This window comes from Erpetoichthys calabaricus, chromosome 5 (genome assembly GCF_900747795.2).
Source record: "Erpetoichthys calabaricus chromosome 5, fErpCal1.3, whole genome shotgun sequence".
Classification (NCBI taxonomy): Eukaryota; Metazoa; Chordata; class Cladistia; order Polypteriformes; family Polypteridae; genus Erpetoichthys; species Erpetoichthys calabaricus.
The window spans coordinates 86,716,702-86,737,808 of record NC_041398.2 but is presented as its reverse complement, the minus strand read 5'-3'; the positions used below and the strand labels follow the sequence as shown (position 1 = coordinate 86,737,808).

The 21,107-nt window shown below is 37.0% G+C and overlaps 1 protein-coding gene across 1 annotated transcript in view; it reads left to right on the top strand.

The window, feature by feature from the left end:
• The window catches only part of LOC114651774 (uncharacterized), a 145,365-nt gene that overhangs the window by 11,769 nt on the left and 112,489 nt on the right, over positions 1-21,107 (top strand). Inside the window, exons 3-6 of the mRNA XM_028801735.2 lie at positions 3,518-3,757; positions 4,682-4,849; positions 5,327-5,436; positions 20,836-20,889. Of these exons, the coding sequence (XP_028657568.2) occupies positions 3,518-3,757; positions 4,682-4,849; positions 5,327-5,436; positions 20,836-20,889 (572 nt within the window). The remainder of the gene's footprint in view (positions 1-3,517; positions 3,758-4,681; positions 4,850-5,326; positions 5,437-20,835; positions 20,890-21,107) is intronic.

Below are 21,107 nucleotides of genomic sequence, written 5' to 3'. Positions count from 1 at the left end.
CCCAATTTTTCAGTTGAAAACAGGTGTTCAGGTTTGTCCATCAGGAGCAAAGTGGACTTATTGCCACATGTTTCTCCAACTACAGTGCCGTAATGTCTGTTGAACTATAAATAATAACAAGGTTATTATAGTTTTATCTTTTTATATTACTTTTTATTTCTATATTATTTCTGATCTTACTTGAAAAATTAATTTATTTTTAGTTTTCCTTCTAGATGTATTATTAGTTTTTATTTTACAAAGATATTTTTATTTATATATATATAGATAGATATATTATATCTATATCTATCTATCTATCTATTAGTTTTAGTGATTATGGTATGATTAAAAAGTTATTATGTAGTTTGGTTTTGTGCCACAATCAGACAGAACTATAGGCTTAATGGGTTTGGATATCTCTCTATTATAATAAAGAAATCTTGGGGCGAGACATGATCTTCTCAGAAAGGCACTTTGACGTCCCGCGAGACTAGACTTTACAACCCTTGGAAGCAAGACACGTGAGACGGTCACTTTTGCACGTCACACCCTACATACAAACAATTTAAAACTGAGAGGACATCTAACCTCTCAGTTGTTAGATTGCTTTTGGCAGACACACTTCATGTGCTCCCAGTTCTTAAAAATTTTATACGTTCTAGATGGCACATCAACGACTAAGCAAAGAAGAAAGAGCAGCTGTGTGCAAATTCTGAAAATAAGGAAAATAATAATCGGCCCGGACCAAGTGGAGTTGAAAACCTCATAGGTCCAATCCGGGTCAGAAATAAAAGACTTCATAAAGATGTTCAAAAGTGTTGGCGCGATACACATGCAGAGAGCAGGTTAGAGATTATGAAAGCAGTGGAATTTGAAAGGCTCAAAAAAAAACGTGGGTGCGATACACATGCAGGGCAAGTTACAGATTGTGAAAGTAGTAAAATTTGAAAGTATCAAAAAAAAGAAAGTAAAAATTGCATTAGCACAAACAAATGGAAATTATTACTCGATGAAATAACAGAAGAGTAAAAAGAGATCGAATATATGGACATAAGTGATATATCAGAAGTATGTAGATATTGTAAGGCAAAAACAAAACCAACTCCTGAATATTAAAAATTTTATAAGATGCTTATATTTTTTGAGCAATAGTGCTGAAAAAATGTGTGCTGATTGTTGTCGGTGAACCTGCTTATCTAGAGCAAGGAAGGTGAAGGATGCACCCTAGCATGCATTGAGTACAAGGCAGGAACAATCTCTGGACAAGGTGCTAGCTCATTGCAGCAACACACACACACTCAAACACACAAATATATTAGTATTTATGTCAGATGTTAAGAAAATAATATGATCCTTCATATATTTTAAGAGTGTGAGAAAGAAAAGGGAAGGAGAAATATTTTATAAACATTTTTCTGATAACATTATTTTTATACTATCAGACTTCTCAGCTGTGAATGTAAAACTAAGGAAAAGAAGTAATAAAAACTTAAATAAAAACATTAGCATGCAGGTTTAGTTTTTTATTAGTTTCAAGAAACCAGTGAACTTTACCTGTAGTTCAGTAGAAACACTGCCAACTCAATAAATTTACAAGGTTTGTATCGCTAATGAATCTCTTTATCATGTGTCAAAAACATGGTTTTGTTTTCAAAAAGGATTTCTCCTGTGTGAAGTGACAAGTGAATTGTTGCCAACAAAATGCAGACCCCTGAGAAATAAACTGAAAAGAGTTTTCACTCGGCTTTAGTGTGTACTGCTGTTAATTGCTGTGCACTTATTTTTGGCTTAATCATAATTACAGGTAACATCATCACTTTTGAACAGACTGAAATTCTGTAAGGAATTCTCTGTATCTGACACTTCTGTCTTGAGCTCTGAAAATCCAACAAAGCTTGGAAAGCTGCCCAGCATTCTTGGGTTACACCACGTTCAGAGGTTGCATCATAGTTTACTGGTAGAGCGAAATCATAGCCTTGGCATACTTCACTAACACTAGAACTAGAATTTATCATGCTGTCGCTGCCAATTTCTGAGGAATTATCACTATCATCACACAATAAATCAGTTTATCCATCAGACACTTTACTTGCGTGTATCCATCTCACAGTAAGCACTGTGTCAACATCCACCCTCCTTTACTAGTCGCTCTTCACCTGATGACTGCACATGAGGCTTGTTATAGCAGAGATAACAATAAAAGGTATTAAAAGAGACTTGATTGCCCAGCCTAGAAGCAGGAATATTGCTTTGAAAAACAAAGAAGAAATATTTATTAATATATTCAAATAATTTCTGGGCTGCCTGCAAGCCCGGTTAGCCAGTGCAAGGCCAGTCTGATTGTGACATTTTTTTTTTTTTTTAATAAATCATTATTTTATTTTAGTCATTTTTTTCCAGTTACTTTAATAGTTCAGTTTAGTTTTTCATTTGTTTTAATAACTTTATTTCAGTTTATGAAAATGTTTTATTATTAAATAGTTTTCATCTTCATTTTAGTTAACAATAATGATGCTTTCTTTTCTGATGTAGAAATGAAGATCCAGTATAGGAAGAGTCCCACTCTCTGGTCTAGAGAGAAATTTGTTAATTAGTTTTCTAAAAATTATCTGTTAGTCTGTACTGGTATGATGTTATGTCTTAGTCAAAAGGGCAGTGATAGGCTGCAGCTGAGGTTTTATGTGCCATTTGGGATATATCTGATAGACTACACTAGTAAAATATTGAAAATTCAAATATAGGCATACAGAAGTTTACATAATCTGAGTTATTTGTTGTATTTTTTATTTATCATTCTTATTTCACAGAACAAAATCGATACTTTCTTGGGTCAAAAACAGATACTTTTTTTAAGTTATTTTCAACAGTAATGACGAGAATAAGAAGGAATCCATTCAGTCGGTTCATGGGTTTAAAAATTGAGTTTAAAAATAAGAAAATTTTTCTGTAAACGTAGCACAGTAGTAAGTAGTAGTATTGTGTTAATTTGCCGGAACAATATTTTCATTTGAAGATTAATGGCTTATGAGTAGAGCTTGCATTTTAAGCTGACTTTCATTAGGATTTATTTTTCCATCCTATGACATTCTGTTAGATGGATTTTATCTTGTGTGAGTGAGGGAGGGAGGTTATGTGTTTTGTATGTGATTGTATTGTGTTCTTTTACAGCTGGCTCTAGTTTACAACCAAGATAAGCCTATTTATTAGCCTGAACAGAGCGGATTCAGACAAGGTATTGAAAACATTTTCAGCAGTTCACATGGAGAGGAAGAACATTCCATAGTTTTAGAGCAAGACAGCAAATCAGATAATTCAAAGAGTTTTGATGGGAAAATATCTGTCTAATATACATACTGTATGACTAAATCCGCAGTGTTACTTTAAAAAGAGTTGCAGGATTACTGCTTGATACATATTTTTTTTTTTTTTTTTTCTGATATTCTAGAAAAGATGTGTTAAAAAATGAGCATGTAACACTGCCATGCAAGTTGTAAATGTTTAATGTTTTTTTCTTCAAAATTTTTATTCTATATAGGTGTTCAACTGGAAGGAGTACTTAAAGAGATACTAAACCAGTTTTGGGTAGGCGTAAGACAATTTCGCCCAGGGAGCATTATCATTGATGCTGAATCTTCAAAACAATCCTCTGCATTAAACATGGATGCTATTATACAGAAGATGACAACTGAAATGAAAACAATAATGCCGACAGGAAATTTTGTAATTGAGAAAGTAAATGATAAAGATCATCATTCTCCAGAGCCAAAGGTTCAAGGTATACTAATGATACATGTTATGTTTGCTGTTTTTATTTAATCATCTTTACAAAGGGGCGGCACGGTGGCGCAGTGGGTAGCGCTGCTGCCTCGCAGTTGGGAGACCTGGGGACCCGGGTTTGCTTCCCGGGTCCTCCCTGTGTGGAGTTTGCATGTTCTCCCCGTGTCTGCGTGGGTTTCCTCCGGGCGCTCCGGTTTCCTCCCACAGTCCAAAGACATGCAGGTTAGGTGGATTGGCGATTCTAAATTGGCCCTAGTGTGTGGGTGTGTTTGTGTGTGTCCTGCGGTGGGTTGGCACCCTGCCCAGGATTGGTTTCCTGCCTTGTGCCCTGTGTTGGCTGGGATTGGCTCCAGCAGACCCCCGTGACCCTGTGTTCGGATTCAGCGGGTTGGAAAATGGATGGATGGATGGATCTTTACAAAGCTATAACATGCAAGAGTTTAAAACACCCAATATATAAATTAATATTCTGTTTTATTTTACTTCTATAAAATTATATGGGCTGTTTTGTATGGGTTATGTTTACTTGTGCAGAGCATAAAAGGGTGATTTAAGTCTAAACATTTGCACAATAAAAAGTGAATTACCTCTTTAAAGGCCATTTTTACATCTCTGTTTTGTAACATTTGTTTTTCCTTTTTCATGAATTATATGAAAATGATTTTTAAATATTTTTTCCCTAATCAGATGAATATTGCATTTTTGAAAGTATCTAATTATCTTATCTATTTAAAGCTTATTCCTTTTTAATATTTGCTTTTGAAGATTTCCTTTTTTTAGTCCTTTATATTTGGCTTTAATCTTGTATTGTATATTTCATCACTTGCAGGTTTAGGCCAAAAAGCAGGTGTCCAAATCTAAATTTTTATAAAAATTCAACAAGTTAATATTTTATTGATCCTGTAGTTTTTATTTATTTTAGCCATGGACCTTGCCTTGTATACTTTGCACATGTTGAAAAAGGAACTCGGCAGAATGAAACTTTCAGCGATAGCTGAGGTGATGGATTTTCATAATGCAGAGGAAATGATATCACAAATTATAAGAGAAACACAGTCTTCTACAAAAGTGTGCCTTTTATCACAAAATGGTAATATTTTCAATATTCACTCTCACTCATTTGATCTCAGGTATAATGTGGTTTGATTTTGTTTCTTAATGTGAATTCTGACCACCTGTAAATATGTTAGTTTGTTTATATTTCATATGATATTGATGTGATAAAGATAATGCTTTCAACTCCTCCTACTTAATTGTGTTCATAGATTGCTTAATTCTTACGAAACAGTTATGTATTTTTCAAATTCAAATTGTTTTTTTTTCCTCAATAATGGTGTAAATTAATTTTCCTGTGGAAACTGTGCTCTAAAGTAAGGAACTTTGTATTAATTTAAAAAATTACAGTTCCTGAATATGCTGCACTTAACCTTTAATGGCATAATATAGCAGTAATTGCCTAATCTCAGGCTTAGTACTGCCATATATTTTGGGAGTCTATTTATTTTGGAGTATAAAACAAAAGGATATGAGAGTTTTAGAATAAAATTTGTCCCTTTGGTTTTTACAGGAAAGGGAAAGAGTTTCATTCTAAATCTCTTGCTGCTTATGACTGCAGACACTGAGGAAGAATATCAGGAATATATCAAAAACAATGAAGGAATACTTCCATTAACACAGGTATGCTTTCCAACTCTAAAATTTCAGTCAAAAACCCCTCATGCTTTTCTCACAAAAGAAAGGAATTATATTTTCCACATATTTTTTTCTTTAAAATTCAAATTATTGTTTCAATTGAAATTCAGTTTAATTGAGGCTTAAACTTTTAGTGACTGAAATATTGATATTTGAATTAACGACTAAGTAAATAAGATTGTGTGTTTCTAGATCCTCAAAAATTTGACTACGTTGGAAACAATTGGTTTAATGTGTTTTACAAAATGAACAACTAACCCTTTGTTAAATACAGTTCTCACTTCTCATCAACCAGTCCTTGGAATGTGAACTAGGGTAATATCCTACATTCATCTTTGCCTTTATGGGATGGGCTCATATTGTCTTTATTTTGTTCATTAACTTTCATGATCTATTATGGTTATATTCATTTTCTTTACTTTTTCTCCTTTTATATATTATCTGTATGCTACACTGCTGATTGGCTCAACAGTAGAAACTGCTTTCTAAGAAGGGCAGGAAAATAGAAGGTACACATGCAAATTAGTTTCAGTACATGATTAAGGTCTGTTTATGATAATGCTTCACACACAGACTAATTCTAAGAAAATTATAGATAAAAAGTAGTTTTGTTAATTGAACAGTTTAATAATTAAACACACGGTGGAGGGAAACTAATGAGAGAATTTCAAAGAAGAAAAGAAGCAAAGAAAATAAATCCTGCAATATGTGGTGGCCCTCCTACATGAGTAGTTGCCTTATCAATAAAATGAGAAGGGTTGCTAAATTATCCACCTTCCAAAGTGCCTGCTCACATCATGTATGTCTGTCTGCCTGTCTGTCTATCTCTCGCTTGCTTGCTGTTTTTCTGACTCTCTGCCTTTGAGAATTTGCCTAAAAAGTCTTATCTAGTCTCCAGATCAGTGTGCTTCTTCAATGAGGAAGCTGTCACTAACTGTCCTCTCTCATCTGCTTAAATGGGCAACCTCATTCTAACTTCCTTACCTAGTGACACTGTGGTGCCACCAAGCTGGGCCAGATACTTTGTGTTTACTTGGTAGCCCTGTGTGGCTTTACTAACTTCACCACGATAAGGTGAGGGTTTGTCACCTCTGCATCTGCAGGGTGCCTGCATACATAAAGTCACAGGAACATAACCTGTTGGCCACCATTCAGTTTTTTTGTATAACGGGCCCCTGCCCATTGCTCTTCTAGAGAACTAAGCACATAAATGGTTCTTGCAGTGCCTATTTTTCAACCCTACTGGAATGCTTAGTTGCTGTTTCCCTGCCCATGAAAATTAACTTTCATGTAAAGTATTGTCATAGTGATTTACTCTGTCTGGTGCTAATCGAGTGGTATCCTTTATCCTGGTAACCTTTAGGGCTTCACAATATAACTTCATATACTCTAGATTTTGGGTCCATTGTTTGGCCTTTCCACATGTAATGAAGTTTAAGTTTATTATAATGTGTACACATTTCAGTGAAATTCTTACTTGCATGTCTTCTCAAAACAGTTGACAATCATCAGTTAAACGTACAAAGTATATATACATGCAACATGTTTAACATGATATAGATTCTTGGAATTTTGAGTTCTTCCACCACCTCAATAATAGACTGTTGACGTCTCCAATCTTCATTTTTTTGCCACTCTGTATGAAAACAACGGTATAGTTTCATGTTGTGTGTTTAAGTATCCACATGAAAGTGTACATTTTACTATTAAAAGATGGAAAAATCCTTGCCCTGTTTAGACCTCAGTCAACCTGCACATTTTCTTTTCTAACTCCTTAATTTTGGCAAACAGTTTAGGACCATTGGTATATATACCAGTAGATTCAAAGACAGTTTCACTTCACAAGTTGTAAAGTGAGTAAACAGTCGATCATAATAAAAACATTTATAATTGAAAAAAACATTTATTATTTATGTAAAAGATTAAAAGTTATGTACAGTGCATCCGGAAAGTATTCACAGCGCATCACTTTTTCCACATTTTGTTATGTTACAGCCTTATTCCAAAATGGATTAAATTCATTTTTTTCCTCAGAATTCTACACACAACACCCCATAATGACAACGTGAAAAAAGTTTACTTGAGATTTTTGCAAATTTATTAAAAATAAAAAAATTGAGAAAGCACATGTACTTAATTATTCACAGCCTTTGCCATGAAGCTCGAAATTGAGCTCAGGTGCATCCTGTTTCCCCTGATCATCCTTGAGATGTTTCTGCAGCTTAATTGGAGTCCACCTGTGGTAAATTCAGTTGATTGGACATGATTTGGAAAGGCACACACCTGTCTATATAATGTCCCACAGTTGACAGTTCATGTCAGAGCACAAACCAAGCATGAAGTCAAAGGAATTGTCTGTAGACCTCCGAGACAGGATTGTCTAGAGGCACAAATCTGGGGAAGGTTACAGAAACATTTCTGCTGCTTTGAAGGTCCCAATGAGCACAGTGGCCTCCCTCATCCGTAAGTGGAAGAAGTTCGAAACCACCAGGGGCCTCATGTATAACGCCATGCGTAGAACTCACACTATAACATGGCGTAAGCACAAAAGCGGGAATGTGCGTACGCACAGAAAAATCCAGATGCAGGAATCTGTGCGTACGCAAACTTTCACGTTCTTCCACTACATAAATCCCGATCAGCGTGAAAAGTAACGCACGTGCACGCGCCTTCTGTCCCGCCCCAACTCCTTCCAGAATTATGCCTCTTTGAATATGCAAATCGATATAAATAGCCTTCTGTGAAAAGACAATGGGAAAAGCACGGGGGAAAATATAAGAAATTCAGTGAATACCAAGTGGAGGCAAAGGAAAAACGTACTATTTGTTGGTTTAAACAGTGGTATAATCAACAAAAGAAAGTTGATCAAGTGACATAGTGTCGGAGAAACCCGAAAGCTCAGGTTCGCAAAGTCACACAGTGCCCGAAATAAAAAAGTTGTCACACATATCAAAGTCACCATGAAAAGGCGACTCGCAGCGGACCGTCTGAGTGTCATATGAAAGCTTATTAGGATACAGAGAAAAAAAAATAGGCACACAGTGGGGAAAAAAGCACGAAATGTCAACTTTAATCTTGAAATTTCCACTTCAATCACATAGTTTATTTTGTCATTAAAGTAGAACATCATAAACTTCATCTTAAAATCATTTATTTTACTAGTTTCTCAAGTAGCACGTTAAATGCTTTGTTCTGTGTTTGATCTTCTATGTGCTCTGTGTGTAAATCACTACGTGCTTCTGTTCTTTCTCTTTCTCCGACAGGACACAGAATCCATTACATTCGTGATATTACAGCTCTCTGAATAATTAAAATACTGAGATGTATACGTGATATCTTTTTCATGATGATAGGAATGAAAGCATGTTATTAAACATGGGAGCACGGTGGCGCAGTGATTGTTCATATCTCACGCAAGAGGCTTGCTGAGCCATGCGCGACCTTCGATGAAATAATTTATTACAGAAGTACTGTCTCTTTCAAACGTACTAACCTCCAATTCCTGTCCTTACTTTTCTTTCTCCAAATACCCAATCACCACACAATCAGCTCTGTAATAGACGTTAAGCCATCTGTAAGCTTAGAACGCCGATTCTTCAGGACTTTTAAGGAACATTGAAATATCTTCGTAGTACATGTTTAATTATTTATCCGTCTATCCTTCCAGTGTTGCGTCAGCACCAGCAATAATACAGAGCAAGGCAGGACCTATCCGTGAACTAGCTAGCGCTGCGGCACCGTGTCCTCACATATTTAATTATTAACAATACAGATTATTTAAATGAAGTTAAAGTTTTATCTGTATACTATAAGCAACATATTTTGCTGCATTTCATCTTAAAAATGATATTGTCATCATACGCGCTTTATAAAGTGGCGCAGGTTGTGCAATATTATAACTGTAGTGCAAGTTTACAGTGGGGTAATTGTACTTATAAGTATAAACAGTTCTACAAGGAGCACTTGATGGACTGATTGAGTGCGTTTATAGTTCTTGGGATGAAACTGTTTCTGAAACACGAGGTCCGTACAGGAAAGGCTTTGACGCCTTTTTCCTTGGCTGAGGTAGTGTTTACTTGAAATTGTATACCGATAATTCTCTTTCGGATCAGCTGCTGCTGTGATTCCCCACTCAGATACAGTGATATAAATACTGAGTGGTGCAGTGAGAGTAATATGGAAAAAGATGATCCGCTGTGGCAACCCTTAACAGGAGCAGCTGAAAGAAGAAGAAGATGCAGTGAGCGTAACAACGCTAAAGCAGTTATGGTATTTGGAATACTATGGCTATTCCCTGGACCATTATATTGCTACAGGTTAATTACAATCAGATGCATTACACTAATAAACAATATGCAGTTAATTTCAGTGTATTTATAAAGCCACGTCAGGAATGTGGGTCTAAGAAAGAAAGGGTAACCACACAGGAACAGTAGCACTGCTTTGACGCTGGGTGCCGCCAGTCTGCAAAACCGAGCGGAGAAATTGCGTACGCCAGGGTATGAGGTACCGTGGAAATGTGCGTTGCTTTACGCCAAGTTTAGGTTTTATACATTGCGATTTGAGCGTGGAAATGTTCGTACGCAACATTTCTGTGAGTACACACCGTTTATACATGAGGCCCCAGGACTCTTCCTAGAGCTGGCCGGCCATCTAAACTGAGCGATCGGGGGAGAAGGGCCTTAGTCAGGGAGGTGACCAAGAATCCGATGGTCACTCTGTCAGAGCTCCAGGGGTCCTCTGTGGAAAGAGGAGAACCTTCCAGAAGGACAACCATCTCTGCAGCAATCCACCAATCAGGCCTGTATGGTAGAGTGGTCAGACGGAAGCCACTCCTTAGTAAAAGGCACATGGCAGCCCGTCTGGAGTGAAGGACCCGAAGGACTCTCAGACCATGAGAAAGAAAATTCTCTGGTCTGATGAGACAAAGATTGAACTCTTTGGTGTGAATGCCAGGCGTCACGTTTGGAGGAAACCTGGCACCATCCCTACAGTGAAGCATGGTGGTGGCAGTTTTTCAGCGGCAGGAACTGGGAGACTAGTCAGGATAAAGGGAAAGATGACTGCAGCAATGTACAGAGACATCCTGGATGAAAACCTGCTCCAGAGTGCTCTTGACCTCAGACTGAGGCGACGGTTCATCTTTCAGCAGGACAATGACCCTAAGCACACAGCCAAGATATCAAAGGAGTGGCTTCAGGACAACTCTGTGAATGTCCTTGAGTGGCCCAGCCAGAGCCCAGACTTGAATCCGATTGAACATCTCTGGAGAGATCTTAAAATGGCTGTGCACTGACGCTTCCCATCCAACCTGATGGAGCTTGAGAGGTACTGCAAAGAGGAATGGGCGAAACTGGCCAAGGATAGGTGTGCCAAGCTTGTGGCATCATATTCAAAAAGACTTGAGGCTGTAATTGCTGCCAAAGGTGCATCGACAAAGTATTGAGCAAAGGCTGTGAATACTTATGTACATGTGATTTCTCAGTTTTTTTATTTTTAATAAATTTGCAAAAACCTCAAGTAAACTTTTTTCACGTTGTCATTATGGGGTGTTGTGTGTAGAATTCTGAGGAAAAAAATGAATTTAATCCATTTTGGAATAAGGCTGTAACATAACAAAATGTGGAAAAAGTGATGCACTGTAAATTTGCTCTATAGCCCAAAGGTTCAATAAAAGAGATTTTTTAACAGAAAAGTATACAAGGAAGGGTATAAAGGAAACAGAACACAGAGGGTCACAATTTTTACAAGTTAATTAACATACACTATGCCCCTTTGGGTCCTACTAAACACAGACACTTCAAAATATGTTAGGAATAGTCCATCTGCTGAAAAATCTCCATGGTGTCCCAACTCACCTTCCTAACTCCAGATTATTCTTTTTCATCCTCTGGTCAGTACCTCTGCATCCCTTTTGTTTGAAAATCCATGCTGGTGGATGGTGTTTAAAATGTGCTGTAAAAAAACCCTTCTGGGGTTATAGTCAACTGGAAAGTGGTTCCAGGTTTTTCGTAATTCTTTGTGAGGTTGGCATAATTTTTCTTACAAGGCTAAAGGACCATACCTTCATGAGAATTAACTCCTGGCCCTCTACTGCCTGTGTCTGCTTATTTTAATCTTCAGTACAGCAGTTGTCTAGTCCCATTCTTGAAAAGCTTGTTTCCTTTTTCATCAATGACATTGGGAAATAAGTGAGATATTTCTGATTTTGCAGTCATTATTATAACATCATTATAATTTTAAAGAGTCTTTTTAGTGTCAGCAATGCTCATATTTAGCTGTCACAGTTAACCTATAGTTTCATACTAGGTTTGTCAAAACTATCAAAATATCAGTAAGTATAGATTTTAATATTTTAAAATTACTTCAGTACTCATTTTTCATGGCCCATTTTGCCACGTCTTGAGTTGCAACCCTGTTTTTCTCAACGCACAGGTGTTAATAAGATGACAGCTTCAGCAGTGTTGGTGCTTTCACCAGCATGCTTAACTGACAAAGAGAGCAGCCAGAGTGGACTTCTGGAAATGCTTTCGCTTCGTGGCAAATGGGGACAGAAAATCACAAGATGCATGCAAGTCTGTATACAAGATTTGCCAATGAGAGGGATCTTATTTCTAAATTATGGAAACATTAATAAGCATAAACCTGTAAGCTGTTATGTTTGAAGTAAGGACGATTATTATGTTTTTTTTTTGTTTTTTTTTACAGATTAAAACATTTTTAGTTTTTAAAAGCATCTAGACGGGTTTGGATTTATTTTTACCTGTAGGCTGGCTTTATTCTGTTCTTTTCATTTGAACAATTTTAAAATTATATTTCATTACTTTTGCTGTTTGCAATTATGCAAAGCCTTTAAATGTGTTAGTGGCCTACTTGCATGTTTCTTTTCTGAATAAATGTTTACAAAAGACCACATTGTTTACAAAAGACCACATTAAAGTTCTTTTTTACTAGAACGCTTATTTACATTTAATGTTTTTAACATTTCATTGTATATATATCTCAGTAACAGTATTGTCACTGTTTTATTTTAAGCAACTGTGCACAAGTTCTAAGCATGTTTTACAGATGTGCCAGGAGCAAAACTGTAAACTTTTGACTAATAATACATACTAAAAAAGTACCTAGGGTACAAACAATAAATTAGAGCTGCTGATAAATTGGTGAAATTTTTAACACATTAAATTTTTTAATGCAAACTCCTAATTGCGTTAATATAATCCAGTTAATTTGACTGTGCTTCACATGTTGTTAATGAAGCAGCGGCAGATGAGTCCAGGTCTATTAACAGTAGTAGCGGGTCCCTGGCACCTGATCGTTTCCTACAATGTTTCCTAATAATCTTCATCCACAGACACCAGCTGTTACACATAACACAGGATTGTCCCGCATTGTAACATAAAATATTGCGTACCATATTGAATTAGTAAAGGACGTTGTACATCTCATATTTTCATACACACCATTTCATATACAGACCACCTCTTCAATGTGCAGAGAATAACATGTGAACAACTAAAGTGAAACCAAGCGGAGTTAATGAGTTTCATTTTTGTGGGGTGATAGAGGTTGTCTGTCTGTAACTTTGTGATCTCTGTGAAGTTGCGCTTCAGCGTCATCATATGATTTAAAAAAAAAAAAAATTAGTCACATTGCCCAGTAAAATGGAGCGTACAGAGCAAGATAATATACACACTGTAAACTGTGGTAATGTCTGCTGATCCAAATCTGCCCATAAAAGAGGCTGTTGAGGTATAGGTCTGAGTGGAAGACAGAATGTCAGTGGGACATCTCTGTCCTTAAGGGATAGCTGACGTAGAACACAGTGCAGGTACTATGAGCAGCGAAACAACAGATGACACAGACCTACATTAGCCTGTATTATACTGTAACCAATAAAACTAGGCAATAACCAAAGCGAATTGCTCATGCCAATATTTCCGTCCATTTGGGCCGAAGGTTAAATTAGTTTTATTTTGTGACTCATAAATAATATGTTCTATGACAATGTATAATTTAAAACATCTAAAAATTACCCTATCAGACTATCCTGCCTGATCCATAACCATGGTATATATTTGAAAGTTTTTTTTTTCTCAGTCTGTCCTGCTTTATATTATCATCTTGATTAGATTAGATAAACTTGATCCAGAATAGAGTAGTAATTAATGCTGCAATATTCTTTTTTCTCTTTGTCTAAGGAAATAGACTTATTTTGATTTCAACTATGGGTTTCTTATCTCTGCAAGGAGAAAACTAATGTAAAGGAAAAGCATAGTTAGTAACACATGTTATAATGAGTAACTATATAACATAATTACCGTATTTTTTCGCTCCATAAGACACACTTCTTTTCCTTTAAAGAAAGGTGGAAAGGTCTGTGCATCTTATGGAGCAAATATTGCTTCATAGACCATGATGTGTATTACCTGACAAAAGTCGACATGAGGGGTAGAGGGCGACAATCAGCTGTTAATGGCGAGTTACATTACAGATATTCCCTCTCTGCTTGGAGGAATGTTAGATTCATTGACTCTACATCCAATTCTTGTGTGTGCGTGAGTTACAAAATGTAAACAAAGGCAAGATGGCATCAACATTTCACGAGGGAGCGAAGCGAGTACAGAAAACAAAATACTCAGCAGATGATGTTCTGCGCATTATAGCTGACTCGGGCTCTGATTTTTCAGAATCTGATTTTGTTGAGAGTGATCAGGAGATCGAGCAAGAGAGTGAGGAACTGGTATCAGCTGATCGGACACCAACTGATGCCGCCCTAGCTGATCGGCTGCCAGCTAAGCGCATTCATGCAGCCGATGCACCTACAGCAAGGTTAGTGTGGGAGGAATACCCAGACATTGATCTGTGGGAGCCAAACTGGCTACCAGACTTCACAAGACAATATGGCTTGCTGTTGGACACGACAGATTACCAGCCGCTGGACTACTTCAGGCTGTTCTTTCCTGAGGCTGCCTTTCAGCTACTGTCAGACGAGACAAACAGGTATGCAGAGCAATTTTTTGAATTGCGGGCTGTGCTTGCACCGCATTCTCGTTTTTCAAAGTGGCAACCCACAACAAAAGACGAGATGAAGGGCTTTGTGGAATCACAAATAGAGATGGGACTAGACTGGTGATATAACTTCAGGGAGCATTGGTCCAAACGTGCTTTGTCCCCTGGTGGCTTTGGACAGGTTATGCCGCGTGACAGGTACGTGCTCCTGCAAAGTGATTGTGAGCAACTGAGCTTCATAAATTCTGACACTAGCGATGAGGAGTTCTTGGGGTTTCCAGAAAACTAGAAGAGTGCTTGAACCTTAAAGTCTCTCTTCAGTGATGATGGTTCTTAATACCTCTGTTGACCTTACATGGTTGAAATAGTATTCTGCTATATTTTATTAAATATATTAGTACACCATTTAGTTCAGAATATTTTTTTTTTGTTTTCCTCCTCTAAACTTAGGTACGTCTTATGATCAGGTGCGTGTTATGGAGCGAAGAATACGGTAGTTGTTTTTCTTGTAACTAGTGAGTAATGTAACTAAGTTCATTTTAAAATTAACGTTTCCCAAACTGGTCCCTTGAGAACATTTGTTTCCTGTATCTGGGTGGTATTCCTTGGACAACCAGTGCAACTAAACTGCTATGTTTAAGTAACTGGGAGAATGACTAGTGAAAAAATCAATGTCATAATATCATTTTAAAGGCAGAGTTATTGACATAACCTATCAAAGTGCTAGACTAATTTGCATTGTGATGTGGCTCAAAATAAAAAAAAAAAAAATTACCGTTGACTGATTAGTGTTTTACTGTTTATTCAGTTACTTTTGTAATACAAAACTGTTCAATAAACCAACTTATTTTAATATGCATAGGCATGTGATTATTAAAACTGTTTGTATTATTTTAATTATTAATAATTATTAATCAGTTATTTCATAGAAATGTTTATTTGCTTAAAGGAAATATGATGAAGTGAGATTAATATGCAGTTAGTTTCAATTAAAAATTGTAACTTTTTATTTGTCATTTCTTTTTTTTAAAGAAAAGAAGGCCTAAAATACATATATATAAAAAATATACAATCCATCCATCCATTTTCCAACCCGCTGAATCCGAACACAGGGTCATGGGGGTCTGCTGGAGCCAATCCCAGCCAACACAGGGCACAAGGCAGGAACTAATCCCGGGCAGAAAATATACAATAATACCCAGAATTGTATATATAATATATACTGCATGCTTGACTCTGCGGTATTTTTACCTTTTTTGTACGTCTTTTCTTGGTACAGGTTGACCATCAATTCACTAGTCCAAATGATGCCAGATTAATACATTTTCCAAATCACCAATAATTAGATTTGCCTATAGAGTTTACCCCTAAAACTGTAAACTTTCTCTGTATTGGAGTACAGAGCTCCCACTGAGAGCTTCCTCAGAGTTCAGTGCAGATAAGCTAAGTTTCCATCCAGTTTTTTGCGACGTTTTGTTATCGAAAAACAGAATATACGTAAAAAAAATGTGTGAAATTTGCTGTCTCCAGCCTGTTTCCATCAAACTGGCTTTTTATCGATAAAATGGTGTGCGTGATGACGTCATCCCCCCCAAAACGAACTGTCACATAAGTTTTGTTGTATTGCGAAAAAAATCTGCCCTTGAGCCGTTTCCATACATAATTTTGTGTATGTCGCAAATTATCTACCTTTTGTTTTCCATGTTACACCCCCTCCACTAAACAAAGAAACAAAGAAATGGAGAGATTATTCAGACAGTTTTTTGAAAGTTGCCAGTTTCAATTATTTCAGTTTCACAAATAATTGGAATTGTACATAATATCTGAAGACGACAGCAGAATGAAGCAGTTGCTTGTCTGATAGCCCTAGAGCTTGAAGAAAGTACCCCAGTGCGACGAAACCCACGGGTATGGGAGAGACGACAGAATAATAAGACCTTCTGGGAGGAGGTGGTGGAGAGACACTTCACAGAAAATCTCTGGCTGCAACATTTTATAATGACACGGCCGACGTTTGAGATGTTGTGTGGATTCATCAGTCCTGATGTTGCGCCCGTCACAGGTTGCCACCGACCACCGGTTCCAACCCAAAAGCGGATTGCCATCGCCCTTTACAAGCTGGCAACCTGCGCTGAGTATAGAGTAGTTGAAGAAACTTTCGGGGTTAGTAAAACTACTGTCCATCGATGTGTATATGCTGTGTGCACTGCTATTAAAGAAAAATGAATGCGGCGTTATATCAGACTTCCGACTGTAGCGGAGGCCAATGAAATTGCATACCACAATTCCTTGGTGCATCTTGTGCCACAGATTTATGGTGCGCTGGATGGCACGCATGTGCCTGTTCTTCCCCCGACGGAAGGCTACCGCGATTACATTAATCGCAAAGGGTGGCCATCTATTGTTCTCCAGGCCCTTGTTGATGACAGGTGCATGATACGAGTCATTTGCGTTGGCACTCATGGAAGTGCCTATGATGCAGCTGTGTTTGCAGCATCGGATCTGTACAGGTGAGCCTACTTTTCAACATCCCTTCTCAGTGCGATAACAACTGAATTAGTACTGTAACCTGCTTCCCTTAAGGTTTTTAATTAAAACTGAAATTTGAATTAATACAAAATAAAGACGTTTAATCAAAAAAAAACTCTCTTCATCAGACCATGCGAACCGCTCCGCCATTCTCGTTTTGATTGCACGTGATGAAAATGTGACACATTTATTTGCGTTAAAGCCCTTTTTTCCGACAAAAAGTGTTTCCAATGTAGTTTTTGCGACATCTGAATTATCGATATGGAATTTATGCGCTAAAGTTAAACGGAAAAATATTATGTCGACATGTACAACATTTTATCGATAATTAGCATTTCCATCAGCTATATCGGTAAAAAAAATTTGAAGCGCTAAATATTTTTTCGCAAAAACTCCTTGGATGGAAACCTGGCTACTGTTTTTTGAAGGAGTGAATAACCCCTCGTGATTGAATTATAGTCAGTTCCAGTTACAAAATCCATTCCTTCTCATAGGTGCATTATTTTGTCCCATCACAGTTATTTTTTGAATTATAGCTCTTTGATCTTGGGTGTCTGTTTCGCCGCTTCTAGCCTGAAAGAGTCTCTGCAAAGATGCCAGTTCAACTCTGATTTACATATTTGTTATCAGATGAAGTACAGGACTGGTCCTGACACGAAGAGTTCAGTCCCTTACTTTGGAATGTACAGTGGTGTGAAAAACTATTTGCCCCCTTCCTGATTTCTTATTCTTTTGCATGTTTGTCACACAAAATGTTTCTGATCATCAAACACATTTAACCATTAGTCAAATATAACACAAGTAAACACAAAATGCAGTTTGTAAATGGTGGTTTTTATTATTTAGGGAGGAAAAAAAAATCCAAACCTACATGGCCCTGTGTGAAAAAGTAATTGCCCCCTGAACCTAATAACTGGTTGGGCCACCCTTAGCAGCAATAACTGCAATCAAGCGTTTGCGATAACTTGCAATGAGTCTTTTACAGCGCTCTGGAGGAATTTTGGCCCACTCATCTTTGCAAAATTGTTGTAATTCAGCTTTATTTGAGGGTTTGCTAGCATGAACCGCATTTTTAAGGTCATGCCATAGCATCTCAATTGGATTCAGGTCAGGACTTTGACTAGGCCACTCCAAAGTCTTCATTTTGTTTTTCTTCAGCCATTCAGAGGTGGATTTGCTGGTGTGTTTTGGGTCATTGTCCTGTTGCAGCACCCAAGATCGCTTCAGCTTGAGTTGACGAACAGATGGCCGGACATTCTCCTTCAGAATTTTTTGGTAGACAGTAGAATTCATGGTTCCATCTATCACAGCAAGCCTTCCAGGTCCTGAAGCAGCAAAACAACTCCAGACCCTCACACTACCACCACCATATTTTACTGTTGGTATGATGTTCTTTTTCTGAAATGCTGTGTTCCTTTTACGCCAGATGTAACGGGACATTTGCCTTCCAAAAAGTTCAACTTTTGACTCATCAGTCCACAAGGTATTTTCCCAAAAGTCTTGGCAATCATTGAGATGTTTCTTAGCAAAATTGAGACGAGCCCTAATGTTCTTTTTGCTTAACAGTGGTTTGCGTCTTGGAAATCTGCCATGCAGGCCGTTTTTGCCCAGTCTCTTTCTTATGGTGGAGTCGTGAACACTGACCTTAATTGAGGCAAGTGAGGCCTGCAGTTCTTTAGACGTTGTCCTGGGGTCTTTTGTGACCTCTCGGATGAGTCGTCTCTGCACTCTTGGGGTAATTTTGGTCGGCCGGCCACTCCTGGGAAGGTTCACCACTGTTCCATGTTTTTGCCATTTGTGGATAATGGCTCTCACTGTGGTTCGCTAGAGTCCCAAAGCTTTAGAAATGGCTTTATAACCTTTACCAGACTGATAGATCTCAATTACTTCTGTTCTCATTTGTTCCTGAATTTCTTTGGATCTTGGCGTGATGTCTAGCTTTTGAGGTGCTTTTGGTCTACTTCTCTGTGTCAGGCAGCTCCTATTTAAGTGATTTCTTGATTGAAACAGGTGTGGCAGTAATCAGGCCTGGGGGTGGCTACGGAAATTGAACTCAGGTGTGATACACCACAGTTAGGTTATTTTTTAACAAGGGGGCAATTACTTTTTCACACAGGGCCATATAGGTTTGGATTTTTTTTCTCCCTAAATAATAAACACCATCATTTAAAAACTGCATTTTGTGTTTACTTGTGTTATATTTGACTAATGGTTAAATGTGTTTGATGATCAGAAACATTTTGTGTGACAAACATGCAAAAGAATAAGAAATCAGGAAGGGGGCACATAGTTTTTCACACCACTGTAAGTGGAGGAAGGCGTAATTGAATATCTGCATGCCTGTTAAATTTGCTGTTTTAACAGGTCTGGTATACCACTAAAACATAGTAGAATGAGCAATGCCAACTTTGTCCTATAGCGTTTATGAGTTTGCACAAACAGCTGGTGGTGTAAGTAGCGCTACCAAAATAATAGTAGCAAGTCGGCACATCATCCTGGAAAATTTGAAATTACGCTTGTGGAAATTTTGTCTGAATTAGTGGTGGAACTGGATTACCAGTGGTCGGATTTGTGATGGTCGACCTGTATTGTTATTGGTACTTTCTGAGGAGATGTGTAATTAAGAATTTCATTAATGTTTAAATAACAAACTTTTCAAACTGACGTTTTTTTCTTCTTGATGCTGTTCATGAATGTCCTTTATAAGATGAGGTAAGAACTTTATGATGATGATGAGAAAACATTTTTGAGATATATGGTGCAAAAATATAAAATCATTTTACTATGCAATGTTCAAAGGTTAGACAGTGATGCAATACATCAATTATAAATTAGCCTTTCATCTTATGGCAATGTTTTGTTAGGTTTTTCCTTTTTGTCTGAAACTTTTTTATATCTTAATCAAGGCTATTCTTTTAACTTTATGCAATATGATACAGATACATATGGTATTATCTTAAATACTCCAGGTTTTTGAAAGCTTTGTCAGTAATGCAGTGGTTGCATCCTGGCAGAATGCCTACTGTTTGTATGTTCACTTCAAATTTTTCAAGAGGCTGTGGTCGTTTCTTATATTCCTATGATGTAAGGTTGGCTGGTGGTTCTCATTTGCTTTGATACAGGTATAAATATGTATGTAGCTGCTGGGATATGCTGCATACAACCTAGACTTGATAAACCAATGTAAAAAGGATATATGCATGTTTTAAAAACTATTATCAAAGCAATTATAATTTCTCTCTGATAGAACTGTCAAAATTAAATTTTAGGAAAACTTAATAATGAATCCAGGATGACCAAACTCATGATATGGTAGTTGCTTAAACATATCACTCTTGCAGAACCCGTTCAACCAAGGAAATGCCAACTGTTGTAAAGATTTAATGGTTTTGGAATACGCTAAACATGTATCATTTATTACTTAGATTTTGGTTTTATTTTGAACTAATTGTTTGTTTTTCATTTTTCTTTTATTATAACCATGACATCATTTTTTGCTGTCATATGTAACTTATTTTTTATTAAAAGTCTTTCTGGCTATGTTCTTCAAACTTTGTGTATTGGGTTTAGCCACATTAATCTTTGTTTATTCCCCCAGCTAGTTTCTGATTACAGTTTCATCTTCTGCTGCCTTTAACTCTGCTTTTTGTGGCCTTCTAATTCTTTACTGTCACTGGCAGAACATTTATAATGATTTGAAACATACAGAAATTACTTTTCCAGTTAGATGCCTTTTGCATACTTTTAGAAATACTTAAACATGTAATTAATGATGAAATAAATTGTTTCTACAATTTTTAATATTGTGCTCCCTTTTTCTTTTAATATCTTCCTTGTTTGCAGGAGCGTCTGAAGTTGCTACACAAAAAGGGACATACAGAAATAATACCTGAAATTGTGAGTTGCTGTTCATTTACTTTTACTGTAATGAAACCGTTTCATTTTATTAGTTTAATTCCAATCAAAGTTTTATTAGTAAAATGTGTCATGTTTTCCTATGTTTCCTAATGTTTATCATTCTTTAAGCAAATTGAACTGTGGAGAATTGGATCTTCTGTTGACTTGAGAGTTATGCCATCTACCCCAAGCTTACACAAGTGTGATTTTTATTTTTA